The sequence below is a fragment of the Sminthopsis crassicaudata genome, chromosome 1, assembly GCF_048593235.1.
Source record: "Sminthopsis crassicaudata isolate SCR6 chromosome 1, ASM4859323v1, whole genome shotgun sequence".
Classification (NCBI taxonomy): domain Eukaryota; kingdom Metazoa; phylum Chordata; class Mammalia; order Dasyuromorphia; family Dasyuridae; genus Sminthopsis; species Sminthopsis crassicaudata.
In genome coordinates, this window is record NC_133617.1 from 691,249,863 (window position 1) to 691,272,048 (window position 22,186).

General features: G+C 40.8%; 1 protein-coding gene across 1 annotated transcript in view; it reads left to right on the forward strand.

Annotated features, from left to right (window-relative positions):
• Positions 1–22,186, forward strand: part of LANCL2 (LanC like glutathione S-transferase 2) — a 51,486-nt gene that overhangs the window by 23,211 nt on the left and 6,089 nt on the right. The window contains exons 2-7 of the mRNA XM_074283623.1: positions 4,129–4,246; positions 9,724–9,931; positions 10,522–10,669; positions 11,646–11,792; positions 16,292–16,474; positions 20,934–21,110. Coding sequence (XP_074139724.1) covers positions 4,129–4,246; positions 9,724–9,931; positions 10,522–10,669; positions 11,646–11,792; positions 16,292–16,474; positions 20,934–21,110 — 981 coding nt within the window. The remainder of the gene's footprint in view (positions 1–4,128; positions 4,247–9,723; positions 9,932–10,521; positions 10,670–11,645; positions 11,793–16,291; positions 16,475–20,933; positions 21,111–22,186) is intronic.

The window sequence follows — 22,186 nt, forward strand, 5'->3', positions numbered from 1 at the left end:
GGCCAAACAGGCTTTTACCCCCCAGGAAAAGACCTATAGCAGTGACGGTGCTAAGCTTCCTAGCAGAGTTAGTCTTTATCCATTGGCTCCTGGGGGCAGAAAGATGTTTATTTAGCTGTTCTAAGAGAACACATTCCTGACAGGTACACGCGTACACACACACACACACACACACATCCCTTTTTAAAAATGTCCTTTTGAGCTTTAACTATTTGGATCACTGTTTCTTGTACTAAGTATCATTTTTTAGCCTCATTGACAAGTCTAATTTTGTCAAAATTCTATAGTATTTCTTAAACTCGGTCCCTAAATCATAAGCACAAAATATTAAAAACCAGTTCATATGAATATGTAATTTATAAAAACTCTTTAAGAGCAGTAATGAACTGAACCAGCTACACCCAGTGAAAGAACTCTGGGAGATGACTGTGAATCACTACATACAATTCCCAATCCCTCTACTTTTGTCTGCCTGCATTTTTTATTTCCTTCACAGGTTAATTGTACACTATTTCAAAGTCTGATTCTTTTTGTACAGCAAAAAAACTGTTTGGACATGTATACATATATTGTATTTAATTTATACTTTAATATATGTAACATGTATTGGTCAACCTGACATCTGGGAGGGGGGGGGAAAGGAGGGGAAAAATTAGAACAAAAAGTTTAGCAATTGTCAATATTTTAAATTACCCATGCATATATCTGGTAAATAAAAACTATTATAAAAATAAATAAAAATCCTTTAAGTATTTTTATGACCATTTGAAATGATTAGTTTTCTAATATTCAGTCCTAAATTACAAAGTTTCTTTCCATAAAGTAAGATTCCACTGCGGAAGTTGCTTGAGACTGAAGAGATAAAGTAACTTGGGCTCCTCCATCTTTCCTAGAGAGTACCAGGGAATGACCTTGAACTCAGATCTACCTAGCTCCAAGCCTAGAACCCATCTGGGTAGGACACTCCATGTGTGGAACTACCCTTTGCTGAGGTCTGTCATTTATAGTTTTAGAGAACTGTCTTAAGCACAGAGAGACCTGATGACCGGTGCCTGGCCATCCAGCTAGAGCAGATAAGAGACATGACTGATGCCCTGATCTAATGGAAGCCTTTAATGCACTATGCCATGCTTATACTCTAGTTGATAGACATGCATGTTAAATTCTAACTTTAGAAGATGCCTTTTCCCATTAATTTTGAAGGTATTATGTAATTATTATGTTTTTCTTAACAGTTATTCATCTTTTTAAGAACAGCATGTATAATGTGTGTGTGTGTGTGTATTCTCTCTGAACCAAACTAAATGTTTGCAGCTATCAAATTTGTAATTAACTAGAAAAGGCCTGATTTTTAGAATTGTTAAGTTGCTCAAGTTGAAATTTATATTTTCAAGTATAAGTAATATTTTATTAATAATTTGATTTTAATATTTAGGTTAGTTTTTTTAGGTCTTTTTAATAATATTGCTTCATGGATGAAGTAATAAGTTGCAGATAATACCAGGCAGGGGGACCAATTAGAAAGCTATTGCAGTAGTCTAGGTGAGGAGTGATGAGTGACTATATGAGTAGAGAGAAGGGGGCATATACTTAAGATGTTGTAAAAGTAGAAATAAGAGTATTTTACAATGTATGATGAGTGAGGAGTTTTATTTTAATATGTAGGTTGTGGGAGGAGTTGAGGATGACACTGAGATTGCAAGCTTGGGAGGTTCCCTTGATAATAAGGATGAAATTGGGAAGAAGAAAGGAAGTGGTTTGGAGGGGAATAATGAGTTCTTTTAGACCCATTAAATATGAGATACCTATGTAACATCCCATTTGAGATGTCCAAAAGGACTGAGTGATAGTGTTAATCCTTTTGGGTATGGATAAAAATGAAAACAGTCCTCAAATTCAAGGAAATACCTTCTGTACAGCTAAGTGAATACAAAAGGGGTGTGTGTATGTGTGTACACGTGTAGATATACATATGGAAACCAAATCAGCTCAAGGAAAAGTTCTCACAGAGTGCTCAGGAAAGGCCTCAGAAGGCACTTTTGCTGATTCATGCTTACAAAAATGAGAAACACACACAGGAATGGGAGATACAGTGCTGTGTTTCAAACCCACCAAGAATTTGTTAGTAATGAGTAATGGAGCCTTAGCAGTTTTATAGACACCTCAAGTTTATTCCATGGTTTTTTCAATACTGAATCTCAGGGAAGAAGACCCTGCACTAACTAGTTCTGCATAGAGTAATAGTTGCTAGACACCTCACTTTACAATAAATGATACAGGTCTTGCTAATTATTTGGATGTGACTGAATGAGGCAGCTGGGTGGCCCAATGGATAGAGCCCTACTCTTGGAGTTAGGGAGACTTGAGTTCAAATCTGGCTTCAGACACTCACCAGCTGTGTAATGATGAGCAAATCTCTTATCTATCCTGTTTGCCTTAATCCACTGGAGAAGATGGCAAACTACTTTGCCAGGAAAATGCACGGATGGTATAGTCCACGGGGTCACGGAGAGTTAACATGAAAGTCTCAACAACAACAAAAGTTGTTATTGACCCAAAAGATGCGAGAACACACAAATCTACTTGTTTTCTCTTCAGCAGGATAAGACTACAATTCTTTGGATTCTTATTCACGCTGAGTACGAGTCCATACCTATTGTTAGAGATTGAGAAGTGTGGGAGAAGAGAAATGCTGTGAGGGTTCTGTTTTTTCCATTTGAGTTAATGAAAAATAAGATTTTTCTCTGCCTTAGATTTCTCCTAAAGTACTGTGTAGAAAGAATATGGTGGCCCATTCTGAAAACACGGGAGAGGTGCGGCTTATTACCTTTTTTTTTTTTTTTTCCTTGAGGCAGTTGGGTTTAAGTGACTTGACCAGGCTCACCCAGCCAAAAAGTGTTAAGTTTCTGAGATTTAAACTCAGCTCCTCCTGACTCCAGAGCTAGTGCTCCATCCACTGAGCTGTCTAGTTGCCCCTGGCTTATTAAAATCTCATTGCGATAAGGGAGGGAAAAACCCCCCAACTCTGTCACAATGCTAATAATAATATCAGCTATCATGAGAAATAATGTGAATGCAAAAATGAAATCTTCCTATAAACATCTATTACATGCTATTTGGAATAATAGATGCAATTATAACAGACTGGAGCACTGTGAGGAGTTTATATACAAGCCATTAGTGTTCATCCTAATATATGCTTGCTTTATAACACATGTGGGCCTCCTTGTTTGTGCAAATTGCCTCGCTTGGAGAAGAAAAGCATTTTCCTTCCAACTGCAATGTAATCACTATAAATAAGTCTCAAAACCAGGGCCACTAAGGCATCTTGTAAATATGGCTGTTCTCCCTGTGTCTTCTGGTTTCTGGGCTTTTCCCCCTTGTTGGGATTGAATAAAGTTGTAAATCCTTTTGCAGATTTATATGGTAAGATATAAAGCAAATAAATCAAAGAAAATAGTGGCTTGATAGGAAGGGAGGAGGAGGAGATTTTTTGAAAATGTTTTTTAAAAGGATAGCTTGTCCCCAAAGTGAGGTACTTAGCAATTATTACTGTATAAAGAACTAGTTAGTTCAAGGCCTTCTTCCTATCACTGAAACCATGGAATAAACTTGAGGTGTCTGTAAAACTGCCAGTGATCAGTATGTTTCTGGGCAATTTTAAACCTTTGAAGGACATTTTTGCTGTGTAGCATCATTAGAGCAAAGTTTACATGTTTGTGTATTTGGCATTGGGAGGATGCTATTTTTTGTTTGAGCCACTTGAGAGAAGGAGTTTAGATGCTGGTGACCAGCTCACTGTCCTTTGGGCAAGTGATAAGCACAAGAAAGAGAAGAAATTGTTCAGAACCCTCTCAGTTAGGAATCTGGCCACATGGTTTCAGCAGAGGGCTATGAGATGCTTACTGGTGCATAGTTTAAACTCAAATCAAGATCAGTCTTAAAAACATCTGCATCTGAGTCTTTAAAGCTGTAGGAAGGCGGTGGTAGTTAATGGAGGGGGAAAGGGCAGTTGTTTTTATTGGTGATCTAGAATGAATAGCTTCTATGTTATTTTTAGCAAAAAAAAATAGTTTTAAATTTTTCTCACTACATAACCCTCCCCTCCTTTTTTGCTTGGGTATTCAGATCACCTCCAGTTTTTCAAAGAGGATTCAAGCTAAAATCAAGGACCTGCTGCAGCAGATGGAAGAAGGCCTGAAGACTGCTGATCCTCATGATTGTTCTACATACACTGGCTGGACAGGTAGGCCTGGAGCACCTTTGGGGATTTCTTGGATTATATTTCTCTTGCAGGATCTCCAGTCTTTCTCTTTTTAAAATAACTAAGTATTTATTGGTAAATAAGAGTTTGGGATAATAAGCCCTTGTTATATCTCAAGATGCTAAAGAAATGGAAGTTATTACTTTAAACTGATTTTTTATTGATCAAATGCTCTTCTTTTTTGCCTTTTGAATTTTTGAGTAGGTAATCAACATTTGAACTTTTTCATTAAAAAAAAAAATCTTGTTTGATTGAACTTTTAGCTCTGCAGCTAACTGCCCATGAAGATATTGTATAAGTATATTGTATTGGCATAGTATATTCTCTGATCTGAGGCAAAGTGAAACCTGAGTTAGAGTTCTAGCTGTCATTTATTACCACCTGTGTCTACTATACCTTTTACATACCTCTTTACTGCCTTGTGCCTCAATTTTCATCTATCAAATGGGGATAATTTCTGGTTCATTATGATCAAGTGGATTTTTGATGATTAAGATGATTAAGTAATCATATATATTCATATCTTATATGCCATCCATATAAGTTTAGAAGTGAATGAAATACTGGGCCCATCTTTTGAAAACAGGAAATTTGAATCTTTTTATTAATAGATGCAAACAACCACATTAGCTGTTGAATAGCAGGCAGAATTCTTTAGAAGAGGGATTCTTAACTTTTAACATTCTAGGAAGTTTATATAACTCTTCTTAGACTATTTTGCTTAAAAATTAACAATTGAAATAAAGGTTGTATTTCAGGTTTTTGTCCTTCCAGACTTACAGGTCTCCTAAAATCTTAAGATTTGAATTTCCTTTTCTAGATTCTAATGTCTACTAATATTCCAAATGAGTATTTACTTCACGTATACGTGGTTCATTCAGTACAATGATGGAACAAAGGAAATCAGGATGAGGTCATTGTTTTCAGAAAACTTTAAGCCTAGTTGATGACACTAAGGGGGAATTTAAGAAATAGACATACATGATGGCAAAAACTACTCCATGACTTAGGGAGTTCACAGGAGCTGGCTTTCAACCATTAGATTTACTTTAATTACTATACACATACTATACTATATTACTATAACATAATCAAAACCTTTTAGCTGTTTAAGAAGATGATATACCTGTAGACTGAATTTAATATATAAACACAGCAAATGCTATGTATGCCAAGGACAAAAACTTTGATTGGCTTCCAGATTGGAATCTAATGGGAAAACCTCTTACAAACACCTTCCAACACTAAGGTTTTTAGATTCTGTTGTATTTAAAGATAGAATAGAAAGACCATCTAAATAAATAAAGGAGAAATCTGTGTTTTCAACATGTTAGCAATGCTTAGCTCTAATTTTTTTGGCAGTTGAGGAATAATGGGGGAAGCATTTTAGTTTCAAAACTTGCAGTTGACACAAATTGGAAGGGATAATTAACATATTTGTCAAAAAAAAAAAGTCAGGGTCCAGAAATGGACCATATCTACTCAGATAAATCAAACGGCATACATTTATTATGCCACTATTCCTTGTCAGGTATTATGCTTGGGTGTTGAGGATACAAACCATGTTCCTGTGGAAGTTTGTCAAAATGAATATAAGATAACTCAAGGGGAAGCCCCAGGAGCCAAGTTGGGGGGATAGGGCAGAAGAGCCCAGGAAAGTTTCATACAAGAGGTAGTATTTAAGATGGTTTGAGAGGAAACAAGATCCTGGGAGGTGGGAGGAGGAGGGGAGAGACCATTGTAGGCTTAGGGGAAGAGCAGCAAGAGAGCCAATTTGACCAGACTGGAGAATGTGTGGGAGCCAGGTTGTAAAGCACTTTAATTGGCAAACAGAGGATTTTTCATCTGATTCTAGAAGTAATAGGAAGCCACTTGAGTTTATTCAGCAAGGGAGTAACAGGATCAGATCTACCCTTTAGGAAGGGCCTTGGCAGCTCTGTGGAGGAAAGAGACTTGAGTTGTGAAGACCAATTAGGAGGTTATTGTAGTAGTCTAGATATGCCTTCTTGAGGCCTTTATGAGAATGGTAGAAGGGGAAGGCTACAAGCAATGTTGCAGAGATAAATTTGACAAGGTTTGACATTTGGTTGGCTCTATAAGGTGGCAGAGTAGGGAATCAAGGATGACTCAAAGCTGAGTAACTGGAAGGATGGTGGTCTCTCTCCGCCCAAACACATATATATTGAGGGGTTTTGGGAGAGAGATAGAGAGCGGTGTTTTAGACATGTTGAGTGTGATACCTCTGCAGGACACCATATGTGAAAGGCCAAGCAAGCCACTGGTAATAAAAGAAGTGCAGCTCAGCAGCTTGGTGTGTAGAAATGGGAGTCACCTGAACCCAGCATAACTAAAGAGGATGAGGAAGGAGTTTACAGAGAGAAAAGAGGGCCTGTCTAAGACAGAGCTGTGCTGTGATCACAGCTTGGAGGGCAGTCTGTGAATGAACGTCCACCAAAGGAGGCTGAAGAGATGCAGAATGGAATGCAGATGGATCAGTGTCAGAAAAGCTAGGGAGAAGAGGCCTCAGCAGGAGAGTGGGTCAGCAATGTTCAGGGCTGCAGAGATGTCGAGCAGCCGGAGAGGTGAGAAAAGGCCTCTGGATGTGGCAGTGAAGGAGCACAGAGGTCAGAAGCCAGATTCCTGAGAAGTGAGTGAGAGGAGAGGAAGGGAAGACAAAAGGAAATGAGAGCTTGAAGTTGAATCAGATGGGGATGGACGTGTGGGGTTAAAGCTTGGGAAGATCGAGACTTTTGTAGGAAGTAGGGAGTGAATGAGTAGATAAGGAAAGATGTAAGAGAGAAGAAAGATAATCATGGGGACAATCTGCTGGTGGAGACAGGAAGAACACAGAATCAAAGGTCCAGTCAGAGGGACTGGTCAAGATGAGGATAGGGCCCATATCCTCCTTAGAGAGTGGAGTTAAAGGATAGAAAATGAGAGCTCATGGCAAGGGGTTTTGAGATATAGAGGAGTGGAGAAGGAGCTCAGAGTTAATACCCTCTGTGATCTCTAAGCCATGAGGTGAGAGTGCTGAGAATAAGGGGAAGAAGAAGGGAATCCGGAGTAGTGAAAAAAGGAAACTACTCTAAGTAGTTTGAAGAAAGTCAGGAAGGAAGGAAAGGCTTGCCTTAATGCAGTAAGGGCCTAGTTGAGATTAGCAGACATAAATTGTAATTGTAAAGTGTAATGTTATGTTTCTCTAAGTCATAATCATTCTCTTGGGAGCAGATTTCTTGGGGAGCTTCTAGAGGCAGCCTTCCTTTCAGTTCAGTATAATCACTCCAAATGAAGCCAGGAGTTAAAGTCCTTTACTGTCTCTTTCCAAATCTTATCTCCAGATCCTTTATTTTCTCCTTCAAGTCCTGAATCTTTTCCTGAGGCCTGGTTAGCTTTTTTTAAAGCTTTTGTAGAGGCCTGTTTCTTTTCTTGGCTTCTGAAAACTCTTGTCTGAATGTCTCTGAATCCAAAGGTTTGTCCTTCAGCCCCCAGCCTCTCTGAATCCCTAATGTCTCCGGCCAACACCACGGTGGAATCTCGAATCACTTTCTTGACTCTGAATCCCCTAGAATATGGGAATCAGACTCCGCCTCCGAGAGTGGGCTTGTGGGAGCTCCTTGAAAGTATGCTCTCTTAAAGGTGTGAATCTCATGGAATTCTAGTAAATACATTACTGAAATAGAGAACTGTTAAGTACCATGCTAAATTAGATAATTCTATCCATTCCAGTGACTTAGCCCCTTGTAAGAATCCTAACAGTAAAGTTCCCTCTATAATTAGGTTAAATTAGCTTTGGGTACATATAAGATGTGGGAGAGGTTGGTAGGAAAGTCTGAGCATTCTAAGGGACTGTAGGTAATCATGATATGGCAGCCAAAAAGGCTGATGTGGTTCTAGTCTTTGGGGTGACAGATCTCCTGTCCTACCCTGACTACATCATACTGAGAATATCAGGTTTGCTTTGGCTGCACTTTTTGGGAAGGCCTTTAATGAGACAGGAGGCCTTAGGAAGCTACTAGAAGATAGTAGCTTTGAGGCCTTATTCTCATGAGAATCTTTTGAAGGAACTAGGAACAATTAGCCAGCAGTAGAGAAGTTGTGATAATTGTCTTAGAGCATTTGAAGGCCCACCATTAAGACTTTTTCTACTCGGCATAAAAAAAGGTAGTTTTTGAAAGTTTCAAAGACACAGATTTGGGATTGACATAAGGACAGACTTGTTTCCTAATAATTAAGCTGCTTAGGTAACCATGGGTTTCCTGTCATTGGAGGCCATCAAGTGTGTTGAAGAGGGGTTTCTATTCTAAAACAGGTCAGAACATCTTGGATTGCTTCTAAATCAACAATTCTGTTCTCTTTGGTCCATTTCCCTCCCCTTTAAAGTTAGCATGATGTACTATAAGTATATAATTAGGTGGTGTGTGTGTGTGGGGGGGTGGTGGTGGTTATCAATAACATGTACTTAGTGCCAGCAATAATAAACAGATGTCGGAGGCCAGACAGACATATAACAGCAAGGAAAACTGGTCCCCCAATGCAATTATAAACCTAATCTGGCTAAAATGAGTTTAAATATAAAAACTAAAGTACATCTAAGAAGGACTCACAGAAGCTAGCAGCAGGCCTTTCCCCCAGGTGCCCTTGTTTACTTCTCATGGCGTCTAGCCCAGGTGGGCTTGCTCTTCAGTATCTTGTTGGTTGTATCTGTCATTAACAGTTTGCATTTGGTCAGTTTGAAAACATTTGACTTAAAAAAAAAAAAGAAAAGAAAAAAAAGAAAGAAAAGCATTTGACTTAAAAAAGAAAGAAAGAAAGAAAGAAAGAAAAGTATTTGACTTTTGGCTCACCACTCACCCAAAGTTGTATCCTATTTTAAGAATTTCTTTGCCAGTCATATAGTGCCAACCTCACATAGTTAAATTAAGGCCATTTTAAGTAGAACCTTGCATTGTATCTGTTGTGGTTGGTTGGTTTTTAGTTTGCACATAGGTAACTGTCTACTCTGAGTAAGCTCAGTGTAAATTTAAAAACAAATAGAAAAAACCTTCATTGTGAGTGCTGTTTTCAAGGATCTTTTAGATATCGTTTTATTAGTTATACTCAGTGGCGTCCTTGTACTAGTTTTGAGGGACATGAATTCCGCTTGCTGTGCTCCTCATGGAGCTGGCTAAGTGAAGATTCATCTGCTCTTGGTTTTTAAATAGACAAAGAACAGACTGGAGATAAAATCCTCTGCTGAATGGTTCCTTGCAGCATCCTTGCTCTAAGTAAAGCTCTTTATCTGGGACCATTGTGCCTCCTGCTTCTGGAGCTTGGTCTTCTTTATTCACCACCATCTAGAAACTGTTTTTTATCCTAATATGGTGGATTTGTTATAAGTGGATCCTAAGTACTGCTCTGGGAGCTGAGGCAGAAGGGAAACGTAATAACACTTTTCTTTTGGGGGTGGGGATTTATTCTAGGCATAGCCCTTCTGTATCTGCAGATGTACCGTGTCACTTCGGACCAGGCCTACCTGCTGCGATCTCTGGATTATGTGAAGAGAACACTTCGTAATCTCAATGGCCGCAGGGTCACTTTTCTCTGTGGGGATGCGGGACCCCTCGCTGTGGGTGCTGTGGTGTACCACAAGCTAAAGAGTAACAGCGAGTCCAGAGAGTGCATCTCAAAGTGAGTTTTAAGCTGAAAGTGTTGCTCTTGTTTCCTAGTTGGGGTTATTGCTGTGGAAAAGTACTTCAGAAAAATTGCTTTTGTGCCCATCTCATATGAGACAGAGGGGGACAAATGTGTCACTTTAGGTACTAAAAGACTTGTAATATACACTGTAGGCATCCTAATGGAAAACCAAGTTCTGTCTTCCTGTGGGCAAGGTTCCATTGGAGCTGTCTGTACAGCTGACACACGAGTTTGGTTTATATTTTAGGGAATGAGCATGTTACTTTGAGTCATAGTCATAAACTCTTCTTTAAATATTTTTCTCAGATGCCTTAACTGGCATTTAATGAAAGCTCTCTGGGCTAGGGCTCTATGCTGACTTGCTAACGAATATCTATTAAGGGAGACGAATTAGTGGGGATAGAGAAGGATTTGGAGGATTTTGTACTCTCTCCCTTAATCAAGGATGACCTCATTTATCAGGTCCTAAGAAGATGTGACTATGGGGGATTAATTTCTTTTTAAAAGAAGTATTCTGTGTCTCTTTTGAGGATGTTGATTTTGGTCTTATTTTAATTTTTTTTGTTTTTGGTATTTTTTTTAAGACTTTTGCAGCTACAGAAAACAGTTGTAAGTCCAGATGCAGATCTTCCAGATGAGCTCCTATATGGACGGGCAGGTTACCTGTATGCTTTACTGTACTTGAATACAGAGATTGGTCCAAATACAGTGTCTGAATCAACTATCAGAAAGGTATTGATTTCAGGAGATAACTGTCAACTGTGATAGCTATTCAAGCTTTATAGTCATCTCAAAATCTGACAACGACCAGGATCATGGGTCTAGAGCTGGAAGGAAGCGCCTTGACAATCTATCCCAACTGGCTCATTCTCCAGAAAGTAAAATTGAGGTTCAGGTAGATTGAGTGACTTTCCCAAGATGACATAATAAGGAGACATCGGAGGGAGTTTGAACCAAGGACTTGAACTCCTCCCGAGTCCATGTTCTTTCCCTTGTACTGTGTTAGCCATTCTCAGGCACAGGAGAAATGTCTTCTGTTTTTCTTGCTGACTAAACTTAATATCCACTGCTTCCTTCATTGACCTATTAGCAGCCTTTCCTTTCAGAACATCTTTCCTAGCACCAAATGTAAATTCCTTATGCTGTAACCGATTTTATTTGTTCCTAATCATCCTCAGAAATGATAGATAGTTGATCTTCCTTTAGCCATCTCTTCTTTGACATAACAATTCCCATTTCTACAGTGTCTGAACAGATATATTTTCTTGTCTTCTGTATTTCCTTCCTATGAAAAAAAATAAAGTTAGAATTAGAAAAGAATAGTAACAAAGTAGTCCGAGAGATTTGATTTCTTACCTACTACCCACTTCAGACTGATAATCAATAGAGAAGACAGGAAAAAGCAATTGTAAGCTATTAGGTAGTAATTCCTTCTAAGTACCACAAAAGCTATTTTTAGAAACTACTTTTGACATTTTTATAATGTCCTACATATAGGGAAAGGCTCCTGGTATCTTAGAGCGTCAGTTTATTAATCTGTCTAATGGAAATACTTTATGCTGAGTACCTAGAAATTTTCATTTGGAGAATTCTGTATAATCCTAGAGATCTGTTATTAAAATGAGTTAGATTGTATTAAAGATAAAGAGATTAATATTTGGAACAAGATTGTTACAAGTTTTTGAGATACATGTTTTTCATCTTTTAGGTAGTACATGCTATAATTGAATCAGGTAGAGATTTTTCCAAGGAAGAACGCAAAACTGAACGCTGCCCACTATTATTCCAGTGGCATAGAAAGCAGTATGTTGGAGCAGCTCATGGTATGACTGGAATCTACTACATGTTAATGCAGGTAAGTTGGCTTTAGAGTCAGGCTCTATTGGCAGCACAATATACTGATCACTATCATTTTTGTCATCACATATTATTTCAATCTATTAGTCTTACACAGAATGAAACTAGAGACTTACTTGTATTTCCTCCTATAAAATGGGTATTTGTTAGAGAATATGGTTTCATTGCTTTGCTTTGAGTCACAGATTAATTAATTCTCCCCAGATCACAAGCTGAATGCTACTGAAAACATTTACACTATTTGTACCAAACTGCCTAGTGGTCTGGGTGTTTAGAGATAAGCCTCCATGAGCCAACATTTTGCCATCCCTTTCTTTGCTTGGGTTCTAGTCTCTCACTGACTTCAGTTGGAATATTTTTAACCTACAGAGAGCTGGCCTCCACAAAGCTCTTGATTTACTTCTTATTAGGAGACTTATTGTATATATGTCCCAAACTTAATAAATGGGTTTGGTTAAATACATTTTTAAAAAAATCTGTAAAAGTCAAAACACATTTTTTCATGGAAAAAAGTGAGAATAGTGGTTAAGTTCCCATACCTGCTCACAAATGATGCTTAAACTTGTAATTGTACTCAAGTACTATCTCAGTTACGCATAACTACTATTTATGAGTGACTTTTATAGTCTGTTGTTATTTTTTTAATGGGAAAATGGTATTTTTGGCATATTGTCTCATTGTCATTCTCTTGGATGAAATTAATGTTTCTATGATTTGTTGTTTGATCTGTTCACTCTTTAGAATCAGAATATTTAATTTCCAATTGGTTTTTAGTCTATAATTCCCTGGCCCTTTATTGAATATAATTTTTATTGCATTATGATCTGAAAAGGATGCTTTCTGAATTTGATTGTGAGATTTTTATGCCTTAGGTTTTGTGTAGGTGCCATGTACTGTTGAGAAGAAGGTATATTTTTTTCTATCCCTGTTCAGTTTTCTCCAGAAGTCTGTCATATCTAAGTTTTCTAAGATTGTATTAACCTTCCTAATTTCTTTTTTCTTTATTTTGTGGTTACATTTATCTGCTTCTGAGAAGGGGGAGTTTAAAGTTCCTCAGTAGTATAGTTTCGCTGTCCATTTCTTCCTTGTAACTAGTTTAACTTTTTCTCTAAGAATCTGGATGCTATGCCACTTGGTACATATACACTTAATATCAATGCTACTTCATTGTCTATAGTACCCTTTAACAAGATGTGGTTTCCTTCCTTATCTCTTTTGATAAGGTCTTTTTTTTTGCTTTTGCTTTGTCTGAGATCAAAATTGCTACCCTGCTTTTTTTGCTTCAGCTGAAGCATAATTTATGTTCCAGCCTTTTTTTCTTACTTTGTATGTATCTCTGTTTCAAATGTATTTATTGTAAACAATATATTGTAGGATTCTGTTTTTTAATCGGCTCTGATATCCACTTCTATTTTATGGGAAAGTTCATACCATTCACATTCACAGTTATGACTACCAGCTGTATATTTGCCTCTATCTGTATATCTGTATATCTTCTCCTCTGTATATATTTTCCCCCCACTTTCTTTCCACCCTGTCTCTCTTTAGTACCCTCCTCCCTCCCTCTCTCCTTCCTTCCTTCCTTCCTTCTTTCCTTCCTTCTTTTCTTCCTTCCCTCTTTCCCTCCCTCCCTTCCTCCCTCCTTTCCTTCTACCTTTCCTCCCTTCTTCCCTCCCTCTTTCCTTTCCTCCTTCCTTCTCTCTTTCCTTCCCTCCTTTCCTCCCTCCCTTCCTACTTCCCTCCTTCCTTTCCTTACTCCTTCCTTCCCTCTTTCCTTCCTCTCCATCCCTCCCTGCATTTCTTCCTTCCTTCCTATTTTGTGACTTGGGGTTTCTGTTGTATCCTTGGGCTTCAGGAGGCTGAGTCCCAAGCTTTTTGTGAAGCTTTGACCTTTGACTTTGAGCCCAGGACCTCTTGTGTTTAATGTCTTGCTCATAGCAGAGGGTAACCTGACCAAGTCCCACCTGTTGTTGCCTGGATTCCCCAGGCTGGCAATTTGCTTTCTGACCTGGGACTGGAGGCTGCCGCTTGGTCTGCTCTGCTACTGAACCCTCAGTTGCTGATCTGCTGTAATTAGGACCCTCTCACTGGCTTTCCCAGATTCCATCTGAGCTGGGATGAGCATCCTTTCCACCCTAATGAGACTGACCTTTCCTGAAGTCCTTCCAGTCTATCTTGAACTGGAGAATAGTTTCATTCCATCTCTTCATAGGCTCTGTCATTCTAGATTATATTCAGGGGCTTAGTTTCTTGTGGTTTTCGAGGGAAACTGGAAAAACTCGAGCAGCTTCCTGACTTCATTTCACCATCTTGACTCACTCTTTGGAAGTCTTAGAAGATGCATTTTTAACTCCAACTTTGTATGCCAGGAAGGTATTTCTTCTCATAAAACACTCTCCCTCACTCTTCCTACTCCCCACCCCCCACAATACTTGTTGCAGTAACTTAGCAATAAACCAAGAGGAAAAGGAAATAGATAGTTCTGGGCTGGTGACTTCTTAAGTTCTTATTTCTCTTCAGATCCACTGGCCATATAAGCTTCCTTACTTCCTTTACCAAACATGGTCACCCAGTTTCTGCTTGCAGACTTCCAAGGAGGAGGGACCCCTTGCCTCCTGAGGTGTTTAGAAGCAAAGATTTGCTGCTTCCCTCAGAAATAAGGACAAAGACTTCAGACTCATTTGTTACCAGGAAATACTAAAATGAAATCTACCCAAGCACTGGTGAAGGCTGTTAGAAGCTAGGACTTTAAGAGGAAGGTCTGCAGCTGGACAAGCTATAGACATTCAGCAGGTTAAATTCCTCATGAAAATGCCATTATTCAAACATGTACTTCTTGCCTCTAAATCCTCACCCCCTGGGGGGACACTCGAGTGACAGAACCGTTGGATGGTGTCTGCTGTACAGTGAGCCACAGAGGATCTGGGCAGAAGGTTGTCACCCACTGGCAGTGTTCAGGGACAGCATCAGCATACTTTTCTGGGAGCCCTTCCCACTCTCTCCATCGGTGGTCCTTACCTTGACCCTGCCCAGCAGAATCCCCTCAGCGCTAACCAAAACTCCTCCTTAAATAAGTCTCCCTCTGAGTTGTAGGGCCCCGAGGAGATGGTTTTTAGGGCGGTCCTTCCACGACACTCACTCTGTCCTTGATGCCATGTCTGTCACTTCTTTCTCCAGCCCAAAACAACAAACATACAAACCTTTTTTCTTTTTCTTTTAGCTGTGTCCTGATTTTTAGATTTCCATTTTGGGATGAGAAATTCTCAGTGGTTATTGTTTTTCCCTTTCATTGAAGCATCATGGGAAACTACCAAATTGACCTTTAATCAAAGATTTATTTTACTCCAGGAAATATGTCAGCTAACAGACTGTTTGCTTAGATGTTGAATTTTGTTAGAAAATGACTGACCATTTTTGTGTGATCTCCACTCTTTAAAAGTACCTATTAATGCAAGAACTAATAGAGCTTATGAGGCTGCAGAATTGGTGATAGCTTCTGTGATTAATGAGGTATAGATAATGCCCCAATAGCAATGTAAAACTGTTGTATTTTACCTGATTGGTTTTAAGTACCAATGTAAATAGTTCTTCCACAATAGAAATTTGAGGATAAGAAATTAATGTCTGGCCAGATCTGAGTCCATTTGTCTATAATTTATTTACTTGCTATAATTATACAAGACAGATAAACGTGGAAAAAGGCCAGTCTGCCAAATCCTTTCCAGTATATACAGATCTCTTCAGAATAACCAAAGTCATATGTCTTTTAAAAAATAAAATTTATTTACAGTTGAATAGTTATTTGATTGATAGAGACAATGTTGAGGTCATGTATATCTGAAAAAGGAGCTGGGGCAGTCACTTATCAAAAATGAAGTACCACAGGAGGGTTCTCAAAGCACCTCTTTCTTCCAGAGTATCCTTTCATTCTTCTCCTAGACAGCCGTCCTATATAATAACAAAGAAGAGAAAAGAGGGAAGGAGGAAGCCCAGTTCAGTAAAACTAAAAAATACCTCAAAAAGGAGTTTAACATTATCAGGAATTCCCTTAGTCCTCTATCAGTACCAAAAAAAAGGAAAAAAAAAAGGATCTTTCCAACTCTATTCTTCAGATCCAAGCCTGCTCATTATATAATTTCACAGCATTTAGTTTCAGCTGTTTTGTTGTTGTCTTTCTATTTACATTGTTTTAATGATTAAGTTGTTTTCTTCTGCTTCATTCACTTTGTATCCGCTTATATAAGCTTTCCCATGTGTTTTTGTATTCATCATATTCATTATTTCTTTAAGAAAAATAATTTTTCCAATGCCAGGAGTTTGAATATAAAGGATTTCTGATTAAATCTCAGATAACCAAATAATTAAAATAAACAGAAACTCTTCATTGCCAAATAAGTAGTTGAGGTTTGAGATTTTATTACATTTACTATATGATTATCTTTTTAAATGCTATAAGAGTATATTATAAATGTATGTGTGTCTTGTTTTATTTTAAAGCCAGTATCGAATGTGGACCAGGAGACCTTGACAGAGTTGGTGAAACCAAGTGTTGATTATGTGCGACATAAAAAATTCCGGTCTGGAAATTACCCATCGTCATTAAGCAATGAAACGGATAGATTAGTCCAGTGGTGCCACGGCGCCCCTGGGGTCATATACATGCTTCTCCAAGCCTACAAGGTCAGTTTTCTCTCTTTGTAATGAACCTCCAGGGTAAAGGTGGCCAGCTTTTCTCGTACGAGTAAATTTACATTTTGACTTTGGGCAGTACATAGACTTTCCTAAGAAGAAGTTCTTTCTTTCTTTTCTTTTCTTTTTTTTAAGAATGGTTATTTTTTTGTTTCACTAAATGGCAGAACTCAGACAGCAGCAGTTTTCGTCCTGCTGAGATGCTTACCTCTCAGCAATTTCATCAGCTATAGATTTTTGACTTCTAATCACCTCGTCTCACAGACTTTATTTATCCCCCCTTTTACCTTAGGCAGGCTTTTAGTATGAGAATGGCATTCAGGAATTTTATAAATGGGGGTTTTGAAAGAAACATTAAGATACTTAATTTTGCTTTGGTGTCCACCCAAAAACTGAGGGAAGTAAGGAGAGAGAAGTTTTAAGCCTGTGTCAGTATGGTATTAAAAAGAATTCCTGATAAATCACCACATGTAAGCTAAAGTGAACAGTGGCTCTTGCCCAGCCTTCTTTTCCATGATTTGCTCCATTTGACAGTTCTGTCCCGAGAGATGGTGGTCTTCTGAATCGCATCTCTCAACGACCGTGCACTTTATTTGTTTTCATGGGCATTGGCTATGAGTATGGGGAAAGGTTTCTGATCCAGGAGCACAAAAGCAGCAGTCACGTGTAACAAAGTTGTTGTGTGCACGTTCCCTGAAATCCAAGGTGGTGAGGGGTAAACGCTGCAAGTTTTATCAACTTGGCAAAGAATCCAAGTGAGGGCTTCTCAGCCCTTCTGTTTTCTCAGGGAGTCACAATTTCATTGCCGTCAGAATTCCTCATGAGGACGTCGCTCTCAGCGCAGGCCTGGACCTGCTTTAGGCCTTCTCAGAAGGGTCCGAGGCAAGGGGACGTTACAGCGCTTGCTGCTTTGTGTTAGAGGCAGCCCTGGATCCCATTTAGCATTTCCTGCTGCCCACACTCCCCTTTGTGCAAAACTGCAGCTCTGTTTCTGCCGCCGTGCGTGCACTCATCCAGAGATGGATTTCTGTCTGATATTCTCCGTATAAATATCCCTCCATATGCCACATAGACATAGAGTCTAGGCAGCGTGGCTGCTGGAGGGCTTTCTCTGTGCCCACAACCTCGTTTCACCGAGCTCAGCCGGGCAGAAGCCTGCTGCGAAGGAATCCTTGGCACTGGCAGTCCTTCCGCCTTGTTCTGCCGCTAATCTCAGCCTTCCGGTTGAATGGAGAAAGTAGGCAGGCAACAGGGGTCAGGACATCCTGCTGCCCCATCACGTCCTCAGCAGCAATCACGGTCACGGCCCTCCTGACCCGGCGGCCGGCGGCCACACCGATGGGACGATAGCTGCCGGGGGTTAGGATGTGTCCAAGAGGACACAGATAAGTTTTGTAAAAGCAGTGTGTATATTAAGCTGAGAAACAGCATAATCTGAAAGGAGCGCAGGTCAGGGAGTTAGAAAATGTGAGTGCTCACCCCGAGAGTGCCGCAAATACTGACGGAATCTGTGCAATTAAAACAGCAAATGCAGCCACAAGACCAAGCCAGACACAAACAAGAAGGTCCAAGGGAATCAAAGAAATAAGCTAAAGTCTGAGATCACGTCAGTGTTGGATGTCAGTCTGCTCCGCGTTGCTGCATTAGGCTGCAGCAGCAGGAGTGTAGGGGATCGCCGGGCGGGGGGCTGTGGGGAAATGAGTCAAGGCAGATATTCACGGGAGAGTGTTCCTAACTCATCCCTCTTCTCTTATGTCTACAAATTTGAGATGGTTCTAGCCAGCAGAATAGAAAAGATGAACCAGTTCTGAAATGTGCTCACTTCCTCTGTGTCTAAAGCCCTTGAACACCAGTTATCGGGAGTATCTCTGCTCATGGAAGGACTTTTCGAAGCTTTTTTTTTTTTTTTTTTGGAGTGAGCAAGTGAATGTTTTTTTGTTGTTGCTGGGGAAACTAAAGGAGAGCTCACATTGGCTGGAGCCGGTTGCTGGCAGGCTTTAGGGAAACTTCACAGCCTTGTCCTCGAATGTCACCCCAGGCTGGCAGCGGGTTAGATATTCCAATCCTGAGGCTCTTGTGAATAAGCTGAAAATTTTGCTAACTCACCTAGTCTTTGGAGGAATTGGTATTTATAGTCGTGAGGTGCACTCATTTCTCAATCAGATTTTTGCCTTTTTTGTTGAAATCCTCGGAATTCTTCCTCACCTTTTCCTTTGGTTATGTCTAAAGAGAAATGTTGCAGGTTAATAGCTTCCCATTTAGAAGAACAAAAGATTCCTCTGTGGCTCAGAAAGCAGCACCCTGCATTTTGTGTTCATCAGGAATTGGGACCAGGGAGGTGATTTATCAGCCATTTGGCATAATTGCTTATCACTTCTGTTAAATTCTCATTTTAACGAATTCTGACGCATTAGTATTGCTGCTACTGCCCTTAGAGTATTTCACCTGTTTCTCTCAAGATACAAATGGGTGTTTCTATTCTAAAGCTTCCAAGATTATGAGTCCTTAATATTTTTCTGAGACACCATTTTTTCTTCATTTCACTTTTTTTGCCTAATCTTGCTAAAACAAGTCAGTCCTCTCTTCCCCCTAACTCAGCTTCTATTATATTTCTAAACAAATTTGATTGCAGAGAAAGTTACGTGCCTTTCTCCCTCCCAAAAATGTATTTTGAAAAATAAATCAAAGAACATTAAGGATCTATAGCATTTTATTCAGCCATAATGATTATACATTCAGAATTGTATACCCAAAAGACAACAGATTTCTTAGACTTACTGTTACATTGGAAGGGACTTGTAAACATCTTTGTTAGGACTTAGTAGAATTTGTTGTAACTAAAATAAACCTTTTCTTTCTAAGAAAGAAGTTAGTTTTGGTACCATGCTGTCCAGAACCTGTACTGAAGCAGGGTAAATTTTGTATCCTGCAGTAAAGTGATGATGAGAGATTTTTTCTTTTTGACCGCTCCTCACACCCCCTCCACCTCCTTCTCCCAGAAATTGGCTTTTGCCAGCCACAGTCAGAGCGGACCCTCTGACTCCCACCCTTTTGAGGCCGAGGAAGCCGGTCCTTTCTGACCTCCATTTGACACAGAAAGGCTAGTGCTGAGAATTCAAGTCCACTTCCAGGGCCCGGATTCCCTGCGATTTTAGGGTGTGTTCATCCAAAAGAATTCTCCCTCCCAGGTTACTGAGGCATGGAATGGAGAAGACAAAATGTTTAGTAGTGACTGCATAATGGAAAGGAGAGGACACAAAAGGAGGGGTCCAGAATCCTGGAGTTCTCATTCCAGGTTTGCTCCTATCTAGCTGTGTGACCCAGGGAAAACTATTCTGGCCTTAATGTCTCATCTGTGAAATGAAGGTGTTACACCCCATGATCTCGAAGGTCCCCTGGAGTCTAAGACTCTGATTCACAGCAATATGTGGGCCGGTGCTAAATAGGATGAAACAGAATCAATCAGTCAGCAGTTATAAATGATAGAGCAAAAAAAGTCTGCTGAGATCAGAGAGCAGACAAAGACGGGATTCCTGGCATGGGAGGGGCCAGGAAAGGAGGGGAGAGCTGGGGGAGCTGGAACGCCCCAGACAGGCAGGCACCTGGGCCACCCCGGCCACCTAAGCCACCTGGGCCACCTAGACCACCCCAACCACCCTGGCCACCTCGGCCACCTGGGCCACCCGGCCCACCTCGGCCACCTCGGCCCCCTGGGCCACCCCGACCTGGGCCACCCCTACCACCTGGGCCACCCGGGCCACCTCGGCCACCCCGGCCACCTAAGCCAGCCCGACTACCTGAGCCACCCTGGATACCTGGGCCACCTGGGCCACCTCAGTCACCTGGGCCCTCTGGGCCACACGGGGGCTGCCCTTCTTGCTGCACATACGCTTAGCGGAGCTGTGGCCGCTGGGCCATGCCATCCATGGCAACACGGGATTTAGGAGGTTCAGGAGGGGGCGGTGTTTTTCACAAACATGATCCACTCTCTTTGTGACAGATCTCCCCAGAGGAGTCGTCGTGTGGGTGTCACGGTACTCCTGTCAGCCAGGTAACGTCGATAGGAACTGTGGGCCTGGACACCAAAGCAGCCCTCTTAGATACATTGGGGTATCACCCCCCAAGGGACGTTGGGGAGTTAGGTGCTGACACTGGCTTCTTGTCAGATGTGTTGGGAGAGTTCGTTTTCTTTTATTCACACAGCCAGAACAAAGACTGAGAATGGCTTGGAGAAAACCAGTTACATGGTGGGAGGGCAAGGAGGCGGAGAGGCTGAGCTAGGAGCCTGGAGACCAGTTCTCGCTCCTGCGGTTTCCTCTTCTTGAGCACTATTTCAAATGGATCACGTTCATAGCAACACTTGAACATGTTTTGCTATTCAAGAGAGACATTTCTAAATCAGAATAAAAGAAATTCCTTTAAAAATCTGTTTCTCTTTTTAATTCTCCAGATCTTTAGGGAGGAAAAATATTTGAAGGATGCTATGGAATGTAGTGATGTAATCTGGCAGAGAGGCTTACTACGGAAAGGCTATGGAATTTGCCATGGGACGGCAGGAAATGGTTACTCTTTCTTATCCCTCTACCATCTAACTCAGGATAAAAAGTACCTCTACAGAGCTTGTAAGGTAAGGCCGCCTGACCTGGGCTCATCTTAGCACCTCAGATCTCGGGAGAGCGTGTTGCCCAGCCCAGCTCCTTTCTCCAGGCTTCCCCTGGGTCCCAGGGCCAGATGGTACCAGGACATAGCCCTTGTTCCACCACCATTTCTCCCCTCTGTTACCTGCTGCCAGCTCCATCATCAGGCCTTCAGCATCTCCCCCTAAAATGAGAAAGTCCCCTCAGGAGACAGAGTCCTTTCTGGCCCATCTTCATTGCCCAGGTTACTGAGTGAATGACTGCTGGTTTGGGTGGTCAGTTGTTTTTCCATTGTGCTTGACTCTTGGTGAGCCCATTTGAGGTTTTGGGGCAAAGATAATGCAGTGGTTTGCTCTGTTCTTCTCCAGCTCATTTTACAGAGGAGGAACTGAAGCAAACAGAAGGACCTGCCCAAGGTCACACAGCTAGAACGTGTTGGAGTCCAGATTTAAACTGAGGAAGATAAATCTTCCTGATTGCAGACCTAGCACTCTGTCCACCATGCCCCCTAGCTGCCCATTAATGACTGTAGTAGTAGCCCCTGTTCCAGCCTCCGGGTTCCTCCACATCCTGTTCTGTGATATGCAAGCCACCAGATTCCTCTTCCAATAGCAGAGTTTTGATCATCTCATTCCTCTTCTAGAAGCCCTGAGTGGTTGCCCTAGTTCTATTAAAAAAAAAAATCCTAGCCTGTCATTCAAGATCCTCTGCAATTTAGCTTTACCCTGCCTTTACTACTCAAAGACTCTTAGCAAATTTTCCAAAGCTCTTTGCTATTCTTGGTATGAATTCCAGATTCTCTATCCTGGTCCTCTTGGCCTTTCTCCCTTCCTTCCCTCCCTTCCTTCCCTCCCTCCCTCCCTCCCTCCCTCCCTTCCTCCCTTCCTTCCCTCCTTCCTTCCTTCCTTCCTACCTACCTTCCTTCCTTTCTCTCTCCCTCCCTCTTTTCCTCCCTCTCTCCCTTCCTCTATCCCTTCCTTCCCTTTTTCTACCCCTTCCTTCTTTTCAAAATATGGTCAGCCTTTTCCCTTGCTCACTTATTCTCCCCCCATTAGTCCTCCTTGTA